The sequence below is a fragment of the Equus asinus genome, chromosome 19 (assembly GCF_041296235.1).
Source record: "Equus asinus isolate D_3611 breed Donkey chromosome 19, EquAss-T2T_v2, whole genome shotgun sequence".
In the NCBI taxonomy this organism is placed as follows: domain Eukaryota; kingdom Metazoa; phylum Chordata; class Mammalia; order Perissodactyla; family Equidae; genus Equus; species Equus asinus.
Window position 1 is genome coordinate 9,597,253 of NC_091808.1, and position 21,308 is coordinate 9,618,560.

At 34.8% G+C, this 21,308-nt stretch overlaps 2 protein-coding genes across 4 annotated transcripts in view; one reads left to right on the top strand and one right to left on the bottom strand.

Moving 5' to 3' along the window:
* Positions 1-21,308, bottom strand: part of PSMD1 (proteasome 26S subunit, non-ATPase 1) — a 97,343-nt gene that overhangs the window by 42,597 nt on the left and 33,438 nt on the right. The gene's annotated exons all lie outside the window — the stretch shown is intronic.
* On the top strand, positions 346-15,609 carry HTR2B (5-hydroxytryptamine receptor 2B). 2 transcript variants are annotated; one of them, XM_044751303.2, is made up of 3 exons: positions 346-468; positions 1,434-2,040; positions 14,369-15,609. In XM_044751303.2, the coding sequence occupies exons 2-3, from the start codon at positions 1,623-1,625 to the stop codon at positions 15,259-15,261; spliced, it is 1,311 nt and encodes a 436-aa protein (XP_044607238.2). In that variant the 5' UTR covers positions 346-468; positions 1,434-1,622; the 3' UTR covers positions 15,262-15,609. The 2 variants fall into 2 exon arrangements, with proteins under 2 accessions (XP_044607238.2, XP_014691541.3); XM_014836055.3 differs by lacking the exon at positions 346-468 and adding an exon at positions 10,360-10,560 and having other exon boundaries at positions 1,487-2,040.

Consider the following 21,308-nt stretch of genomic DNA (forward strand, 5'->3'; position numbering starts at 1 on the left):
AACTCTGGAAATAGCTATAAGGCTCACAGGGTAGAATTTTCACAGAATGAAAGCTCTAGAATCTCCAGACTATATCTTATTCTTTCTCAAATGGGAAAAATAGCCCAGGGTTAATCCAAAGCAAAACTATGGTAAGCTAAAACGATAGAGTTTATTACAGTCCCCCAAAGATCAAAGCAAGCCTTTAAGAATAAAACTTGAATAAGGGTCATGAACTGGTTCAACCTACTTAAATGGTGGTTTTATGAATTATAATGAAGGAGGCTATTCCCTAAAAATGAATGTATCAAAGAGGAAATAACTTCCTTGGCATGCTTACAGCTATACAACACATTTGTTTCACTGCTTGCAAGCGCCAGTGCTGGAGGCTCAGAATAAGTCAATGGGAGGAGGACTCCAGTCACAGCAGCAAGCAGGTCTACGAGCAGATAAGATGACATGCTTGGGAGAGTAACAAGGAAATAAAAGGTAAGAATTTAACAAATAAATACAGGATTAATCTAAAGGGTTTTTTCCTTTCTTAAAAACTCTGCTACCATAATCTTTCATTTCTATTCAGTGGTTTAAACACCAAAATGAAAAATTTACCAATGTTAAAGGAGAGATTTTAAGTATGGGATTTGTAGACTTTATGAATAAATGGTTTAACCTTCCTCTTAGCTTCCCCCTCCTTCCCAAGGAAACTGGGATGGTTAAGCAAAAAAAAATTACCGCTTAAAACAAAAAAAGAACTGCTTCAAGTGTGGCATAAAGTGATAAATTTTGAAAGTATTTGTTGCAGAAACATAATTTCTTTGAAGGACGAAAATTACTAAAAACAATTATTTGGATGCTAGTGATACCTATTTTTTTTTCCTTCTTTCAACCCAAAGGAATTCTAAAATGCTTTATGAAAACGGCATTTATATCAGTATTAAGATAAACCTGATCAGACAAAACCTAATTAAAAATAAAGATTCCTAGCTGGCAAATCACTTATTTAGACCTTAGGTGGGCTTGGAGTGCTTCTAGGTGGATGGTCAGTGAGTACCAAAAAGCTCTATCCAGAACTATTTAGTGCTTTGATATTTCGCTTCTTCTGTACATATTCTAAACTAAAGGTAAAGACATTCAAGGGTCAGGAAACACCTAGCTTTTTATTATAACCACTGAAAAAATTAACGTATCTCGTTTCACTAATTGAGGCATATCGGGAATATGTTTGCAGGAACTGGCTGCATTTTGTCACAAATGCACAAAAGATCTATTGAGAAGGGAGACGCTACTAAGTTCAAGTGTTCTTTAACTTTTTGAAAATAAAGAAATAAAATATTGCAATCCACATATTTTTATATCTGGGGGAACACTCTGGCATTCAAATTCAAACATGACTCTACCACTACAGCAAAGAAAAAAAAAGAGAAAGAGAAACTAATAATTTTTCTTTTTCACAGCTACCGGTTTCTTTCACTGAGCCTTCTGAAATCTGAGCCTCTGCAGAATTCTAAACATTTGGGCCTTACCTACAGACATGGACAGACAAACGTATGCTCTCATTTTAGAGAACTTGAAATTTTTTTTAAAGGAAGGAGTCAACTTTGGCTTCAAGGGTTTGGCATGGGTACAACGCCTTAAAAAAGCAGATGACCAGCTTAGCTACTGACCATGCTGACCATCGTCCGGAATCGGACCAAACCACAGAAAAACAGCGAATGGCTTTCTCCTATAGAATATATGAACAAAGCACAATTCCTGAGCACATTCTGCAGAGCTCATTTGATCACTTAATCTCCTCTAACTGGTCTGGATTACAGAGAGAATCGATACCAGAGGAAATGAAACAGATTGGTGAGGAACAGGGAAATAACCCACACTGGGCAGCTCTTCTGATACTCATGGTGATAATACCTACAATTGGTGGAAACATCCTTGTTATTCTGGCTGTTTCACTGGAGAAAAAGCTGCAGTATGCTACCAATTACTTTCTCATGTCTCTGGCAGTGGCCGATCTGCTGGTTGGATTGTTTGTGATGCCGATTGCTCTCTTGACAATAATGTTTGGTAAGTATTTCACTTTGTTCCTGCTGTCAAACCACAAAACTCTGATAAACTATGTAGAGAAACGGATATCCATTTAATCTTTAAAAATGGACTTGGAATATTTAAAGATACAGTGAGTAAACAGTTCCTCATTTTTCATCACTTTCTATGGTTAATAATCAGTTTTAAAGAGCAAAAAATTTTTTAGAAACAATTCTACTCCCTTCTCAGTCATCTAATAAAATCATTTAAAAAAGTCATCTAAGTTAGCAATATCCATAAATTCTGCGTACATTACCCAAAAATCATAGTGAAGAACAGACCTATACTGTAACTTTCCCACTATTAATCCTTTTTTTTCTTGACAAAGCAACAGCTAGGACACTTCTGTGACCGTTATGTGCTGGGGTAATTATTAACGATAAGGTCTTTGAATCACTAAATTCCAATTTAAATTGCTAAACTCCAATTTAAAATCAGAATTATTCTAAAAATTCTTGTTATACCTCTTTACAGTTTGTGTACTTTAGACTTAAGCACAATTCTTACATGTGTCATGTTAAGAAAAAATTATGTTTAGTTGCTAAAAGAAATGGTTTGGCTCAGTGTCCAGAGATCATTCATCTGTTTAATTTTTATGATTTCTGACCCTTTGCATCCTTGATATACGTAAGAGGAATCAGACTTCCAGCTTATTAAAATAAGAGACCAAAATCTGAGTTACTGTAGTAATAAAAAACCAGTTTGATATTAAAATCTTTGTTATAATAAAAAAGATAATGTTATTAAAATGGTGTAAGTAGTTTCTGATTCATGCGTATCATGTCTAGTTATGGAATTTGGGGAAAAAACAAATAATTCTGCTGGTGAATTATGAGAGCGCCTAAGAATCAGCATTAAGAGGACATTTAATTTAATGCTTAGCATAAGTTGATATTCATTCATTAATTGCTTAAGAAAAATGATTATTTGTAGCAGATAAGGCTTCTTGGAATTATGTTTATATAGTAAAAATAAAAATATTTCAGGTCACAGAAGTAAAATTTATTTAACTAGAAGGTGAAGAAAAATTGCCATTCAAACAATTATATTCAGGTTCAAATGTTACATTTTTATAAGTAATTATAGAAAGATATCTAAAATCAAGTACTTGCTCACTTAAATACAATCAGATGGTGACTGGCTGAAACTTCCACTCTAAATGAACATGTACCCAGGCTCTAAATTCTCTGGTAGGACAAGGAGAAATGAATAAGGTTCTATTGCTTTAATTAACTCTCTAATCATGAATACTTTCTTTCTTTCTATCCCTCTCCCTTTTATAAATCTGTAATCTTTTGAGTAACCTAGCGCTACACGAAACCATGGAAAATAACTAAGAAACCTCACTCTAAAGGAGAATCTAAACAATCTTAATTCTCAAAAAAGTTTAAAGGAAATAAAGTAAATGAGGATTATGTAGGAATCCTTATGTATACTTGGTAAAGACTGTACAGGCATTTGATTCAAGCTCTTATTGCCATGCACACAACAGTCGCTTAATGTGTAAAATCACTCTCTCTAAATGGTGCTTTGCTAGGCACACAGAAAACGTTAAAATGCTCATCTCATGCTACCATAAAATTTAATTGATGTATTATGTTGAATAAATGAGATTGCATGAGTTAGGTAGAAGTGAATTTTAACTTTAAAATCCATGAGTCCATAAACAGCAAACATCTACTATATGCAAAATACTGTAGGAGATACTTAAATTATCAGCTAAACAGTAAAGGAATCTTAAAAGGCAAAGATCCTCAGTATTAAAGTGAGCTGACAAACAAAACACAAAAACAGGTAATAGAGATAATTCCATGTATTCCACAGGAAGAGCAGGTATCCAGCAGCTGAAAACTAAGTTTATATTTAAATTTTTGAGGCCTAACATATTCTTAGCAATAAAAGCAGAAAACTCAACAAACTTTAATAAAGACTATGTGGAATGTCTCATTATTTATGTCCTAAATAATTATGATACATAATTTAACCACATTTCACTCTTTCCAATGTTTAATTACAAAATCAAATCTTTCATAGCCCCAAACACTTTTACTATCAGTAATTAAGCCGTATGGTGAGCTTAGTAGATTTTTAAAAAAATGAACTAACCTGGGAACTTTACTATTTAAAACATTATTGTATTAATTTATTACCGAAAACATTATTCTATTTCCATAAGAAAATGCATGCTGCCCTCTAAAAAGCTTCAAAAGGATGCATTCATAAATTGGGAACTGCACATATTATAAATGGGGACTTGATTTCAAATACTAAGATTTTTTGGTAGCCTCTCACATGTTAAATACTAACGCTTTCTAAATTAATGCATTTATAAGAATTTCTGATAACTTTAAAAGGCAGGAGTAGATTTTGTGTATTTTTCTCTCATTTTGGGGTTAATCTTCAAAACTTCTGAAGTCTGTACAGACAAAAGTGACCCTGGTTCTGTAAACATGAAAAATTAACTACCATTATGAATGATTTTTAGTTATCTCAGGGAAATTCAATAATATTCAACTCAAACTCAAAAGTAACAGAGAAACTTCATATATTCTAATAAAATTAAGTTTTAAAAAAGGGAGAACAGTGAAATTTAAAAAGCGGCTTTTATTAACCAATGATTTGTATAATATTTGTTTATATATCGTTTGAATTTCTATTTTACCAAGATTATGACAACTGACACAACACGGTCTTTCAAATGAGTTGTGCTATGTCAACTTCTCTGCCACTTCTTCTCTGGGAACACTGAAACGGCCGACAGATGGGGGCTGATGCAAGACACCCCAGGCTTTCCATCCTGGTTCTCTTGTATTGGCTTAGAGAAGTCACTTAACATATCAGAGTTCAATCACCTTCTCTGTAAAGTGGGTATGGTAAATCTTACACTGCAGGTATTTGTGAAATTGTCAAGTAGAGCCCAGCATGTTATAGGCACTAATAACTGGCAAGGATTAGTTCAGTATGCAAAGGGTTTATATATTTAAATATATGACAATTTAGATGTGAGTCTGACCAGAGATGAAACAGATGTATAGCAGTAAAAGAAAAAATATCAGTTACTCATTTATGTAGTAAAATGCTGCTCTACTCGATTCTTAAATGAGGAAGCAAAGCAATTAAAGGCACTTCTTCCTAGAAAGTGAACATTTAAAAAAAAAATCAAGGAAAAATTTTCATACGTATTAAATCACTTGAAACATTTAAAACACTATCATATTAGACACCTAACCCCAAGATATTTCATCTGCTTAAATGTAGTGGAAAAACAACAAAAAGAAAACAGAAGCTTCATAATAAAAATTTAAGCACTGATCTATGTCTCCCTTTTCTGGAAGATAAAGATAGAAACATAAGAATTTCTGAGATTAAAAAAAGCGTGCACTTCAAAAATATGTCCTTTTTGAACATCAGAGCTATTTACGATTTGCCCTGCTCCAATACATTCTTGAACTATTGACCTTGGTGAACTCTATAGGCACAGACCTCTTGAAATAGCTTTAAAAATACAATGGTTTTTAAATTCTCAAAAGGGAAATATCTTGTGTTCCAGAGTTATAGATTAATGTCAATTATTTTCTGAAGAGATGACATAACTCAGGTTTCTAAACTAAAAACTTGCCCAAAGGGTAAGCAGATTTCAAATAAAATGAGTCTATCTCATGAAGAAACTGAGTTTCTGGCTAAAAAATTCAATTTTTACATCAGTTAAAAAGAATGCAAAAAAACAAAAAAACAAGTGTGGCAATGCCTGTAGGTTAAGTTTCTTCACCATATACGTATAATAAGTAGTAGTTAAAATTCAACTTTAGTAAAAGGGATGCTTTCATGACAAATTTAATTAAAAGAAACATATTCTCATGCCTTTTTTTGGAAGTACAGCTTTCAGTTCAACTGGATGCACTCACTCTTGCTACCGCAGGCAGGAAGACAAACATCCTGATTTTATACTGATGACATGGCTTATTGTTTCTAAGTAGGAGTGTTTTAATGGCTGGGTTAGTTGGCTAGTTTCTGTCAAACAATAACAGTAATAAGAACTAACATTCATTGAGGCTTTCTCTATGCCAGACATTGTTCTAAACACTTTATATGTATTATTGCATTTAATCCTCAAAGCTACCCTATAAAATTGGTATTACTACTATCATTCCCATTTTACAAGAGAGGACACAGGAATAAATAAATAGCAGAGACATGATTTGAACCAAGGAAAACTGACTCTAGAATTCACACTCTTAACCTCTATTACTCTCGCTTCCTCAAATGAACTGAGAAGTTACATCAACTAAAACTGTTGATTTGGCGAACAGCCAACATTTATATCTTAAGTAACTCTATCTAACAAGAGGGCCACAGAATCTTCTCTAAGGACAAGGCAGAACCCAAATTTTTTTTAAAGTTATATTTCATAGTAAATGACAAAGAATACCTGGGTCTTAACCAATACTTAAAATGAAACCTTGAGGTGACTGCCAGACCTCTTTTCTGAGGAAGATATTGGACCTAGGTCCATGCCTACGAAGTTGTTGAACTTTGGGAGACAAGAGAAACCTAAGTAACCGAAGAGCAGTTCTGCCACCCCTTATGTATGGTGGTATTTAAAGCATACAAGTCTTCATTTTAAACAAAATATTTGTGCTGCTAATACTTTTAGATAAATAGTTAACTGTGTCTAATCCAGGACTCACTTAAGACTTATTTTTGCTCCTATAATTATCAATCTGTAATTATTTCAGGCACCCATAGAAATGCCATTATTCAAACCTTATTGAAATTAAATTCCTCTTTGAGTTTAATCTGGAAGTGCATGGGGGAAAGAGGTGGAAAATGGGATTTGTTTTTCAGAGAAATTTTGTGTATTCTTTTTGTGAGACAACAAATACTACATAATTTGAGTGTTTTCCCCCTTCTGTCTTAGCTTTCATGAAGAAGTCATATTTAGAGCCCCAGAATGGCAGTAATTAATTTAGTTCAAGTACCTGATAACTTATTTTCCTTAGACTGACTCTTACACATGCTTTTCTTTCTTTCTTTTTATGTAAATTTGTAACTGCTCCCTTTAAAATAATACATTAAGTTCTTACGGAAATAAACTGGACAGAATACATTACAACAAATAAATGAAATTATAAATCCTTAAAACAAATTAAAACTCCTAATGAAAATAACATACAAAGTTTTGGAACAGTTAACCTATATCACCATACCAACTTAAACTTTTTTGGTTATTCTGAATAGTAAGAAACTTTTCTCACCTTGAGCCTATCAAATTAACAGTAACTGAAAAGACAATTTTAAAATGAAGTATTTGGACTAGGAAAAGTCCCTTTACAAACTGAGAACGTCTGAAACTGTTTTTAATTTGTATCAATTCTTAGATTACCTGAACCTATTTAGGCAATTAGATAAGCTTTTTCTTATTTTTGCTTTGTATAAAAGATTTCTACTAATTTAATGCAGTCATCATCTGTTACTCTAATGTTTGATAAAAACAGTCTCTTCCCTAGTATTTCATGAAACTTGAAATCATAAAGATCCATCTCTTGATCCTAAACCTCATAGTCTCCTTCTTTCTTAAAAGAAATTCTCTATCACGCCTCAGTATTTCTGTTAGCCGTAAGAAAATTCTAGTGATTTGCATTAATTTTAATACACACTTTTTGTTTCAAAATTGGAGTTTACAAAATAAGTTTACTCTGCTGGAAAGCGAGGCTAACCAGGCTTCATGGGCTTAATTAAATCAGCACTGAGGAGCTTGGCTTCTAGCCCACAACTAGGAGCATGTGGGTCAGAGAGTCTAATTCCAAAGACATGCACTTTTTATATGAGAGTTCTTTTGTGGCTTCCTGCCCGTGGCTACTAGATTTATGACCAGAATTTTCCAGACCTTAATTTTTAAAAATATAATCCATAATTAGAATAACTAAATAGGAAAGTTTAAATTGTTAGTAACTCATTTTAAAAGATGATACAGAAAGAGCACACATATAAAGAAAGGAAGTCTTAGATATAAGACATTAATTATCAGCCATTTAAAATCCTCAGCTATGATCAACATCTCTGGTTGTAGCTCTAGACTTGAGTATTTTTCTACCTCCTACTCGATCATCAATCTATAACTTCAGGACAGTTTGGAATGCAGCCTCACTTTAAGGAGTTTTCAGTGAAAACTCTGAGTCGTATGTGATTCTTTTCACTCTACTGAGACCATTAATTAGCTTAAGCTCAAGTCAAAGAATACACTGCTGTCTTTGACTGTCCAAGGTCTTTTTCCACTAATTAACAGAAAATCTGAATTCTACAGCTAAGAGGGAGAAAACCTAATTGATTAGATTCTTTCTAAACACAGGTTTCTCTGCCAATACTTTATTTTGAGAGGTTAAGTTCCAAACTTAAGTCCCATAACCACCTTTCTAAGAGGCACTCTGAGTGCCTATTCTACACCAGCAAACCTAGGTGCATCTTTTAAGACTCAAAACACAACCTTTCCCAGAAAGTTTTCTAAAACAATCTCTAAAATCCATTCCAGCTCAATGACTCTATAATTCATCATCTTCATCACTTATTCTCACCCCCAAGTTGGTGAAGTAGGAAAGTTTGATTACAGTTTTTACTTAAAAGTATGAAATACTCCTTCTGCCTGATGCTATAATCCTTTTTAAAGAAGCTACTGAACACGAAACGAAATACCAAGCAATTATTTATCCATTTTGAATAAAAATTCATACTGACTTTGTTATTTTGTTCCTAAGAAGAAATATTTAAAATATTCCTATTAAGCATTCCACACACCAAATATGGAAACAGAAGGCACCAAAAAGTGGATTTGTCAGTCTTGCTACCTCTTTTGGGGAATACCCAAATATTTTTCACTCAAATCCTACTTGACTCTTGAAAAAACCATATATAAGTCTATCTAAAAATTCCTTCCCTAAATTATGGTTTTCTTTTTTCGTCTGGGATACTAACCTCTCTCCACCCCTAGGCTTCTTGAATTTAAACAGTTTACAACTGAAGGGTCTCTTGGTGCCCTGAAATCCTGAGGTAGTTATCACTTGGTCCTCCTTCAATTATCCCAATCATTTTACACCTGTCAAAGTCAGATATACTTACAAAAACCAGGAAAAGAAAAGTAGTTTATATTTTGTCAGTAGACATAGAACAATTAAACCATAAAAAGGATTTCGATAATCTCATATGTATGACATTTGTTCTATACAGGAGTAATTTGCTTTCATAGCAAGTTCTAAAATCTATATATATACATGTGTGCGTGTGTGTGCTTGGTAAAAGGATTCTAACTGAAATATTCTAGAGCAAACTCTAAAACAAATTTTAGTTGTTTTGAAATTGCAAACATGTATGTAGTGGGTGTATGTATAATGCAAAATGTATCCAATCCATATATGTATGGATAGTTGTCTACGTAAATTTATTGGAAAGTTATGTAGAATATTCAATATCTCCAAAATCTGAAAATTAAAAAAAAACTTCTAAAGTGCTTAATACTGTCTGAGATATATAGTAGTGCTTTTTAAATAAGAGTCTGTTAAATGAACTATGTCTAATCTTGAGATTTTCTTTTTCAACCAAAATTTTGTATTACATCTCTAGTGCTCAGAGTGAATGACAGAACACAGAAGGATAACAATGTACTTTCCTTCAGGATAATCTGAAGCCATTCTTTCTGCGAACTTTACTCAAGAACTATTTCTGTCAAAAAGAAAACTCAAATCATCCCACTTCATCATTTCACTAAACGAGAGTTTGCTATAAACAAGTATCATGCTGCTACTAGCCATTGCTGGAAGTGAGTCAAAGCCCCAGGCCTCACTGAGATTCCCATTCTAAGTCTTTTTTTCCACATCATAGTGCCTTTTCTATATGGTAAAATGTTTTCTTTCTATACAATAGCCACTTAAACACAGATTTTATTTGAACAGCAAGGTTAAGTTCCAATGGCAACATTGTGTAAATTTTTAAAAGCTCACAAAAGTGATAGACAAAAGAGCAAAGATCAAAGTAACGCTAAAAATGCCAAACTGCTGCTGATTTAGACAAAGGGTTGTAATTATTATATAAAACAGAAAATATATTTAAAAGGTACCATCTACAGAAATATATTTAATATTATTGACTCCATTATCTGAGGTCGAACATTATCTTGTGGAGGTTAAGTCATAAAATTTCAGATGAATAATGAAAAAAGTTACAAATATGTATCACTTTAAAAAGAAACTGCAGACTGAAGGTTGCCACTTTGCAGAATATGTTTTTATTTTGTTTTCTCTCTTTCAGAGGCTATGTGGCCCCTCCCACTTGTTCTATGCCCTGCCTGGTTATTTCTTGATGTTCTTTTTTCTACTGCATCCATCATGCATCTCTGTGCCATTTCAGTGGATCGTTATATAGCCATCAAAAAGCCAATCCAAGCCAATCAATATAACTCACGAGCTACAGCATTCATCAAGATTACAGTGGTGTGGTTAATTTCAATAGGTATGTGGGGAACGTCAGGGTGTGGGGCAGTGTGTATAGCCTTTGGTTCCATTTGGCTAGGAGAATACGAGGCCTGGTAGGCGTGAAACTCAGTACAAGAGGTGAAGGCAGCCTATTGCTACACCAACACAAGCTCCTTACACCATTACATTCCTCATATAACTTTTAAACCATATTATCAGCAAAAAGCGTGAAAAGGCAGAAAAGTTCACATCCTCAGAAAGAATTATTCTCATAGTGTTTATGGTGATATCTTCCTACTTTTATTTTGACATGCCGTAAGACTAAGTCTGAAAACAGTTCTCCTATTTGTCAACAGATCAGTAAGGTCTAGGTAGCATGCAGAATCCCAAAATTGTACTAAAGTAATAAAAAAATGAAATGCATCTTAAATTACAGCTAAGAAGAGAAACAGGAAAATGGAAAAAAGAAAAAACAACCTAAATATTTTGTATGCAGTCATCTTGGAAGTCCACATGTACACAGATTAAAGGCAGCAATTGTTTGCTTAAGTATTTTGAATATATTTAATTAGAAGTTTTAAGAGAGATGCAAATGATGTTCAGAAATGATATTTCTTCTAAATTGTTTCATGCCCCTGTTCCCATCTTTAATGCTCAAGCATAGCTGCTATAAGTTTCTTAGAATGTAGTACAGCATAAATAACTCAAATCTCTTATAAGTTGCCATCAGAAAAACAGATTGATGACAATTACTATGATCATTAATAGTTTGACCAGCAGATTCACTTCTTCCTAGTAAAAAAAAATTAAAAGAGGAAAAAATCAAGAGAGATCTGGAATGCTAAAAGGAAAGCAAGAAAAAGACGTGACTTCTCTCCAACCAGAATAAGAACACTGGGGCAAAAAAAGCCTGACACTGAAATTGACCTTTATATTCCTGAAATAACAATAGCAGGGCAAAACCTCTTTTGAAAAATTTGTAGGTAAAAGTAAGGAGTGTTACTACTCTGGCTTGGGAAGAAAGTAGGGTCAAGGAAAAAGTCTACTCAGAATGGAGAGATTTACAAGCAATGAGACAAGGCTAGTTCTGGGGGCAGAGGCTGACTGATCAAGCAAAAGAGGCACTCCCAAAAGAAGATAGGGAATGGGCCTGGGAGACTGGAAAACTAAAGTAGTTCATGTCAAATGACCCACAACTTTTTGGTAAGCTCACTGCCATGAGGGAAAGGGAAAGAGAGATAGTGTGAAGTATGTGTGTTGGTGAAGGGTTGGGGGAATAGGGCAAAGGCAGGGAGAAAACAGGAGAAATGAATCCTTAAGAAGAATTAAAACATTTGAAATCGTGAAATATATCAAGCCAATAAACAAACAGCTTGTTGGTAGAAGTGGTACCTCAGCTATGGCTGTATAACATGAATTTATAAATTGATCAAATTTTTACTGAGTACTTAAGATGTGCTAGATATTAAGAAGACAAAGATGAATAAGAAAAGAATCTGCACTCAAGGAAGGCAGATTAGACTAATACAAAGTGATAAGTATGCAGGAGAAAAAGAATAAAAAGACGACCCTAGATTTATAGCTTTGGAAGGGATCTTAGAAATCTACTTTTTCCTTTTATAGATGAGAAAAGAAACCTAGAGGTTTTAAATAGTTGGCTTAAAAACTATTACAGCTTTTCAGCACCAAGGCCAAGACCAATGCTCTTTTCATTTCATCACACTGTCTTGTAGAAGAGCTGACAATTTAGTAACTTTGTAAAAGAAAAAAGCAGGTGATGCAGTTAGTTTAGTTTTAAAATTCTGCAAAGTGCTGAAAAGAGCTCGCTTTCTTCTTCCAGGTTTACTGTTATCCTAGGTAACACCTGGCAATGGGTGAGGGTACAAAAAGTACCAGTGAAAACAAATACTCTTGATGAACAAGCTGGTTGAGAAGGTAATATGAGCCTTGACAGGGGTTAACGGAATGTGAAACAGAGAAGGAAGGATGGACTAGAAGTCAAGACAACCGTAAAGAAATTCTACAGCAATGAGGAGTAGCAGGGCAAGAAAGAGAAATATCAGAGTTCATGATTTCAGATAGGGGATAGTTTTAAGTGGACTTATGGATGGCTTCAGGAGTGCAAATAATAATTAGAGTTGAGGAATTCAAGAAATATAAAATTAAGGTGTTAGAAGAGTCATCAATGGAATGAAGTCGAAGGCCATGGAGCAGCGGAGAGGAAGACTATATAGCAAGGTGCTGAAACCACTGAGGAAGGTAGACAGATGTCCTGGGGGCTGGCAGAAGACCTGGATGGAGATTAAATAGACTTCAAAACAGAAGTGTTTTGGGGGGAAAGAACAGTGAAATGATTATCTGGAAGTAAGAGGGTAGAGTCAGCCAACTTTTTCTGTAAAGGGCAAGGTAGTAAATATTCCAGGCTTGCAGGCTCTATATAGTTTCTGTCACCCAACTCTGCAGCAATAGAAAAGCAGACATAGAAAATACGTTAACGAGTGGGTATGGCTGTGTTACAGTAAAATTTTATATATAAAAACAGAAGACAGGCCAGATTTGGCCCTCGAGCTGTAGTTTTCTTACCCTTAGTGTAGAACAGTAAATATACAGAATCCTCTTTCTGGTGGTGTATCCGAGGAAAAGGAGAAAAAGTAGTGGTCTCTATTAGTAAGGGTTTGAGGAAAATATTCTTGTCAAGGGCTCTTTAGCTACCATAAAAAGGCTCTGCAGTTGGAGTACTTTTTAAATTCATTAAACAACAAAAGGATTCTAGAAGTTTCTAAAGATCAATTAATTCCGACTTACTTTTAAATATCTGCTGTTTCAAAGAGAAACGGCAGGCTAACCCTGGTGTTACCTTCTTAATAAGTCTTCTTAATAAGCTACTTCACTAAGCAACATCATATTTATTTATTTGTTTATTTATTGGTGGTTTTTTTTCTCACTGAAGAAGATCTACCCTGAGCTAACATCTGTTGCCAATCTTCCTCTTTTTGCTTGAGGAACATTCACCCTGAGCTAACATCTGTGCCAATCTTCCTCTACTCTGACTGTGCGTCTCCACCACAGCATAGTGACAAGTGGTATAGGTTTGCACCAGGAATTGAACCCAGGCCACCAGAGTGGAAAGCGCCGAACTTAACCACTAGGCCACGGGGCTGGCCATAGCAAGATCACATTTAAATACCTACTTCATGGTATTTAAAGTATTAGGAAATTAGCATAAGGTACATTTCTTTCTTCTATTAGAGGAACTCTCAATCTTGAAAATAAATTTCACCATTCACATGCTGTCAAATATTTAAGTAGCATTTTTTAAAAAAACAATGAACCTCTTAGTTTTCCCTAAGAAGTCAGAAGGAAAACATTAAAAGACATTCACAAAGATCAGAACTGTCTGTTAAATGGAAACTGTGTAACCTCAAAAATAATAAAATAGATATCTATTCAGAATTAATATATTGCATGAATGTACTCTGAAATCTCTTTAGATCAACTACATTGGATATTAAGATAAAAGAGGCTTCTCTTTTGAAGTCCTTTTCCTTAACCTGGGATCAGTCAACAAACAAAAACAGATTATGAGAAATGGAGAATAAATGAAGACATTCCCTACCATTTCATGGACATACTGCAGCTTTAGGGAAGCTTGAATTAAACATCTGAAATCCCTAACCGATAGGTTCTATTTATAAATCTTCCATTGATTAAGCACTTTGACAGATTCTGCACTGTGGGTACCAGGAATTACAATACATTAACCACACAAAATCACTAAGACAGACCTAATCTAAGAGTCAAAGGTCATAAAATTAACTCTGTTTATCTTGTTTCCTCTTCTGTAGGTATTGCCATTCCAGTTCCCATTAAAGCGATAGAGACTGATATGGGTAACCCAAATAACATCACTTGTGGGCTGACAAAGGACCGTTTTGGCAATTTCATGCTCTTTGGTTCACTGGCTGCCTTCTTTACACCTCTGGCGATCATGATTGTCACCTACTTTCTCACTATCCGTGCTTTACAGAAGAAAGCTTACTTGATCAAAAACAAACCACCTCAACGCCTAACGTGGCTGACTGTGTCCACAGTCTTCCAAAGGGATGAAACACCTTGCTCATCACCTGAAAAAGTGGCAATGCTGGATGGTTCTCACAAGGATAAAACTCTGCCCAATTCAAGTGATGACATACTAGTGCGAAGAATGTCCACAGTTGGGAAAAAATCAATGCAGACCATTTCCAATGAACAGAGAGCCTCAAAGGTCTTAGGGATTGTGTTTTTCCTTTTTTTGCTTATGTGGTGCCCCTTTTTTATTACAAATATAACCTTAGTTTTATGTGATTCCTGCAACCAGACTACTCTTGAAATGCTCCTGGAGATATTCGTATGGATAGGCTATATTTCCTCAGGGGTGAATCCTTTGGTCTACACCCTCTTCAACAAGACATTTCGGGATGCATTTTCCCGATACATCACCTGCAATTACAGGGCCACAAAATCAGTAAAAACTCTTAGAAAACGCTCCAGTAACGTCTACTTCCGGAATCCAATGGCAGAGAACTCTAAGCTTTTCATGAAGCATGGAATGCGAAATGGGATTAATCCTGCCATGTACCAGAGCCCAATAAGGCTCCGAAGTTCAACCATTCAGTCTTCATCACTCATTCTACTAGATACACTTCTCCTCACCGAAAATGAAGGTGACAAAACTGAAGAACAAGTCAGTTATGTATAGCAGGAAGGCACAATTTTCATCTAACTCATATAATGATGAGTAAGATGATGAAGCAGATATAAATGTACCAAGAATTACATAAAAGAGAACTTCATCATGTATCAAATCATCTCTTTAAACTAAGCGTTATGTACTAAGATTATCCAGTTTTCTTTATGTGTACAAAATTACTCCATGAAAAAAATCATTTTATAAAGCTGCAAATTAAAACAATCCAGCACTCTATGGTTAAATATTAAGGTATTTGAATGAAATAAAATTAAATAAATCAATAAATTTCAGGCTTAAAAAATGTCATCATAAGGATTTATCTAGTTTCTAATTGTATGCAAAGCTGTGCCAAGAATGAAATAAAACAAAACAAACAAGCATTAATCTTGTCTTCAAGGCCTTAAAAGCATAAGGCATTACATAGAAGAACAGTGATAGGAACAGAGGACTAAAAACAAGTGCATAAAATAATGATCACACCTGGAGCTAAGTTAAGATTGCCATTTACAGACTGGCTTAGCTAAATGTAGTCATGATTTTGCTTTGATCAGGAAACTCTCTTGATGGAAAGGGTAGGGAGGACAGTAGTTTTAGATAGCACACAAAGTACTAGGATCTTAGAACTAGAGCTGTTTGTTAAATGGCTGTTACCTGGCATCTACTCAGAAGAGGTGGGTCTACTGGAGGAGGAGGAGAAAACACCTGAAATCACTCTTGGGTACCTGAACCTGATTACGCTCCTTAAAGAATATATGCAAACTGGAGGCATGGGACCTCAATCTGGGAACCTACACTTTAACGATCTCATAAACTGAGATCATGGGTACCCAAGCTTGCCCAAAGACTTGGTGAAATTCTGGCACAAAATTTTTTACTCACTTTTCCATTATTTCATTTTACATTGCTAGACTGGGAATAAATCTAATCTATGTTACTTACCAGCTCACTGACCAAATTTACGAAAGATATTTAATTTCTCTGAGCCTCAGTTTTCTCACCTACATTTCGTAGGGTTCTTATGAGGATGAGTACATGTGGGTGCCATGTAAATGGCAAACAATTCTATCTATTTACTTTTGATATTTTATTTTTATGCTACTCCCGTAAATGGTGAACAAATTTAGGCTGAGGGGTGTGCAGTGAAGACAGCCCATATCCCAGCTTTTCCTTTTCAGGATGACCCATTTTTATGCCTCAACCTATTGCTCTATAGGTGTCCCTCTCCAGGCAACTCAGTCTAAGAAAAGTACTTCAAGAAATGTGTTGGCTATGGAGAAGCCCAGCATATGTGAACCTGAAATATATTCTTAAACAGCAGACTCCTTTCCTAGAACATGGCTCTAAAACATAAATCTTACAGGCTCTGTGTTATCTACCAGAAAAAGAGAGTCTTACACATTTAATTCCTAAATCATCAAAGCTTTGAGTACTTTTCTCCACTAGTCTAAAATTTTTCAGCATCATTAAGGGTGGGCTACCTCAGACAAGGGGCAAAATACTTTATAGTCCTAAGAAAAGAAAACGATTTTCTCTTCTGGTTCCAGTCTCTAATATGATGAGTTTGGCATATGCTAAGATTTACATTCTTGCCAAGTCACGTGAGGTTTTTTCATACATCACCCAACAGTATTCCAAACTGCATCTTATGTATCTAAAGGCATATATAATTGTTTCAGGAAGTCTAAAGATGGCAATGACACTGCTGAAGCTCTACCCCTAGACAATCTAGATTAGGACTATCTTGCCACATGCTCTATATGGCCTCCAAATTGGTACATGTGCTTAACACATGCACACCCACAAAATTTACTATAAGACCTTTAAATTATTTAGCTTCAACTCCTGAAAAAAAATTCCTTGCTTAGTTAGCTGAGAGTTAATGAGATAATTCTAGTACTTCCAGAAGATTCTAGAAAATGAAATACAACTCCAATATAAACTACTTCTGAAAAAGTAGAACAGAGCACAAAATTTTTTCCACTTTGATCCACAACTGGTATTTCTATTTCAGAATATTTTAAATAAATCTACAATTTTAAAGCAAATCTAAGAAGTTAACCACTCCTATGGCAACAAAGGTACTCTATTAAATAGTCTTACCTTAAAAGAATAATTTTGAAAAAAAAACTTTCATTTGATTCCATATTTATTTTTAATTAACAGAGAGGGGAAAACAAAAGTGTGGAAAAAGAATGAAACAGACAAAAATAAAGTAAGGAATTTACAGCACCTAGAACATAAGCACAAAAATACCAAAGCAGAAACAGAGAACAGCGTACAGAGAATATCAAACAGATATAAAATTGTGACAGGAGATATTGTAAAGGTGATTCATGCATTTGGTAGTAACCAGTTGATTGCTAGGGTTCTTTTAAATTCTAAGGCTCTATGATGATGCAGTCTTTTCATATTCAAGGAACTGTTTTTTGTGGTCTAAAAAACATCTGCACCAAGCATCTTCCTCTCTTCTTGCAAGATCCATCCATATGTGAAAGCATATTAATATATACATTGAGAAATATTTAATTTCATATTGTAACAGCTTAAGTCATAGCAAAGATGGCCAGGGACCTCCAAGATTGTCTAATTTTAAGAAAGATGTCAGGGCCGGCCCAGTGGTGCAGTGATTAAGTGCTCATGTCCCACTTCTTGGCAGCCCAGGGTTTGCTGGTTCGGATCCCGGGTGCGGACATGGCACCGCTTGGCAAAAGCCCTGCTGTGGTAGGCATCCCACATATAAAGTAGAAGAAGATGGGCATGGATGTTAGCTCAGGGCCAGTCTTCCTCAGCAAAAAGAGGAGGATTGGCAGTAGTTAGCTCAGGGCTAACCATCCTCAAAAAAAAAAAAGAAAAAGAAAAAAGAAAGATGGCTATCAGATCATCAACTTCTTCGCTATTACAGCAACTTAATTTCAACAAGTATGTAAAGACCACTACTTCTTTTAACTTCTTTCTTCATTTTCCTTTCCAAAGTCAAGTTAAAATAATTCAGATTCTGTTTAACTCCAATTGAGCTTCAGTCAATGCCAAGCACAGTGCTGTACAAAGAATTGTTACAGTAATAAAATCTGCTGAGTAGACTGATAACAATGGGCCTGATAATCATCTATTTATTAGATCTAATATGTACTAGGTTCATTTCAACTTGGCAAGAATGTTTTTCAACTTAATTTTCTATTTTTATCATACACATTTGAACAAATAACCCACAAATATCAGTTGAAAGAAACAGTAAAAATACAACTCCCTGGACTATCCTTAGAATAAAGGAGATAATACATACAAGAATTTTTAGTTTCCCACAAAGACAAGTTCATCTGTTCAACTTCTCAGGTGCTGAAGTACAAATATGTGTTTACTGACATGTTTTCAGTATTCACGTCCAATAAGTACACTTAAAAGAAAGTTGAAAAAAATTAAGGAAAAAAAATTAAGAAGAAACAAATCCTTAAAAACCATTCAAGAAGGCCAAATATCTATAGTTATTTTAAAAGTGACATCTGAAAAGGAAGAAATGATAAAATGAAGCACACACTAAGAAAGTAAATGATGACACATCAGAAAACATTTACTATTCTTAGGAGACAGGACAGAAACTTTCCAAATGTTAGAGCTAATGAGGAAATTTAAGAAAATGTTCTTTAGAGCCCATCAGGAAGACAGCGCTCTAACAGAAAAACATGGCAGAGAAAGCACCAGTCTATCACGAGACCTGTTTCAAATTTCAGTTCTAGCATTTAGCTTTATGACAATGGGAAATTTTATTACCTATTTCAGAATTTAATTTCGTTCTCTTTAAAAAAATGAGAATATTGGTTGATTTCTAAGTTTCTTTCACCTTTAAAAATGCTCACACGAGGGAAACGGCACTAATCTAAAACTTAGAGAACTTGGTTTTAACTGCAGTTCCCTAGACAAGTTGATTACATTTAATTTTCTTCATCTAGTTTTAGACAAAATCATCTCTAAAGTCTTTTCCAATTTCTACTTCTTATACGAATCATATTATGAGGAGAAAACTCAGAATGATCCCTCAGAAATAACGAGCAGTAAACAACTCATTAGCTGGCTCTGACTATTTAGCAAAGCCTAAAGGCAGCTCATGGGAGACATCTGCTGCTGAAACTGGGAATTTAGCACATGTGTGAGCTACGGGAAACACAAAGGCAGAAAGGAATTTTGTTAGAGAGCAAAGCACTGACGGGTTGAAAAGGAAAGAAAAGCAGTTTTCATGAAACCTGTCAACTTCCTGCATGGCAGAATATACACACTAGGCCACTGATTTATATATGAAATATAAAGTCACTAACAGGAAGAATTAACAGGTGACAATGAAGAAACAAAACAAAGGAAGAGACCATCATGAGTAGGATTCTTTACACAAGCCAATAGTTACTAAGGGTACGCCTAGAAGGATACAATTCCCATACTAAAATTATCTAGTTTCCTGATAAGGATTAAAAAAAAAAACAAACCAAAAACTTCTCTGGATGGCAATAATAAAACCATTTTTTCGTTTTCAATCGTGTCTAAACTCTAGAGCAAAAAAGGGAAAGTTTACGGTCACAGCTTGGCTAGAATATGTCAAAGACGACAGTAAGAAAATAGAACTATTCAATTTCTATTTTGCTTCCATCTTTTCTCTCAGGAGAATGATTTTTAGACCAGAAAGATAAAAAGCAATGCTGTAAAGACTGATCAAAATGCAAAATAGGTGAACAGACTGGCTGCCTTAAATGAGTTAAAGTCTTTAAGCTAAATGAATCACCTTCCTGAAACAGAACTTGTGGATGTAATTATGAAACCACTGCTGACAAATTTGAGGAAAAACAGAAAATGGCAAAGGTACAAAAAGACTAGGCGGTAAATATTCTGATTTCAAAAAGAGAAAAGAGCGATAGGATTCAAGAAATTAAAAGTGAGGCACCTATTGAAGATCTTTTGAAAAATGTAAAAGAGCTTAATACAGCTTTTGTCAGATCTTAGAAAAGGAATCAATGAACATGACACTTCTATGGATTCACTAAGAAACAATAATAACCAATTAATCACATATCCTGTTTTGAAGGTACCATACTAGTAGATATGTGTAAATACTATGTCTTTAGGATTTAGTGAAGAATCTCTAGTGTCTTTATGAACAAGTTGGATAAATGAGGGTTACAGGATAATATAGTGCAGATTAGTATTTGTTTGAAAAACCTCATTCTAAGGAGAAACCATTTAGCATGCTATATGGGTCTGTGCTTTGCTGTTTTTTTTTTTTTAAGATTGGCACCTGAGCTAACATCTGTTGCCAATCTTTTTTTTTCCTCTTCTCCTTCTCCCCAAAGCCCCCCCGTACACAGTTGTATATTCTCGTTGTAGGTCCTTCTGCCTGTGCCATGTGGGACACTGTCTAGGCATAGTTTGATGAGTGGTGCCATGTCAGTGCCCATGATCCAAATCGGCAAAACCATGGGCTGCCGAAGCGGAGCACACGGACTTAAACCAATCAGCCATGGGGCTGGCCCCTTTGCTCTGTTTTATTCAACATTTTAATCCACAATAGGAAGAAAATATTTTACAGCCTGCAATAAATGGATAACTTCCTATCTGGGATGTTATGGAGAAGCTCCTGTAACCAGTTCACAGTGGATGTTCAAAAAAAATTTGTTGAATTATAGTCTTGACAGCAAAGGTTCACTCCCAGGAACTTGGGGTAGAAAAATCTACAGAGATCAAAAGGACATGAGACATCTGACTCATCTAAGATGTACCTTGGGAACTTATTTTATTGTGTAATTTCATCATAAATATGCTACAACAAGCAGTGTCCAAAGAGAGCTAAAAGAAGTACTTTTAATTTTTCTTTGTTGTATTTTAAGATAAATAATCTTAGCTAAAAGAAACAGTGGTATTTGAGATTGGAGCCAAGCAGACAGTAAGAAGAACTACCAGAAGAAGTACTATTGCATTACTACCACCAATTATTACAATTACCACTACTAACACACACACAAACAGCACTTACTAGAGGCAGACACTGTTCTAAGGGCTTTAGATATATTAATTCG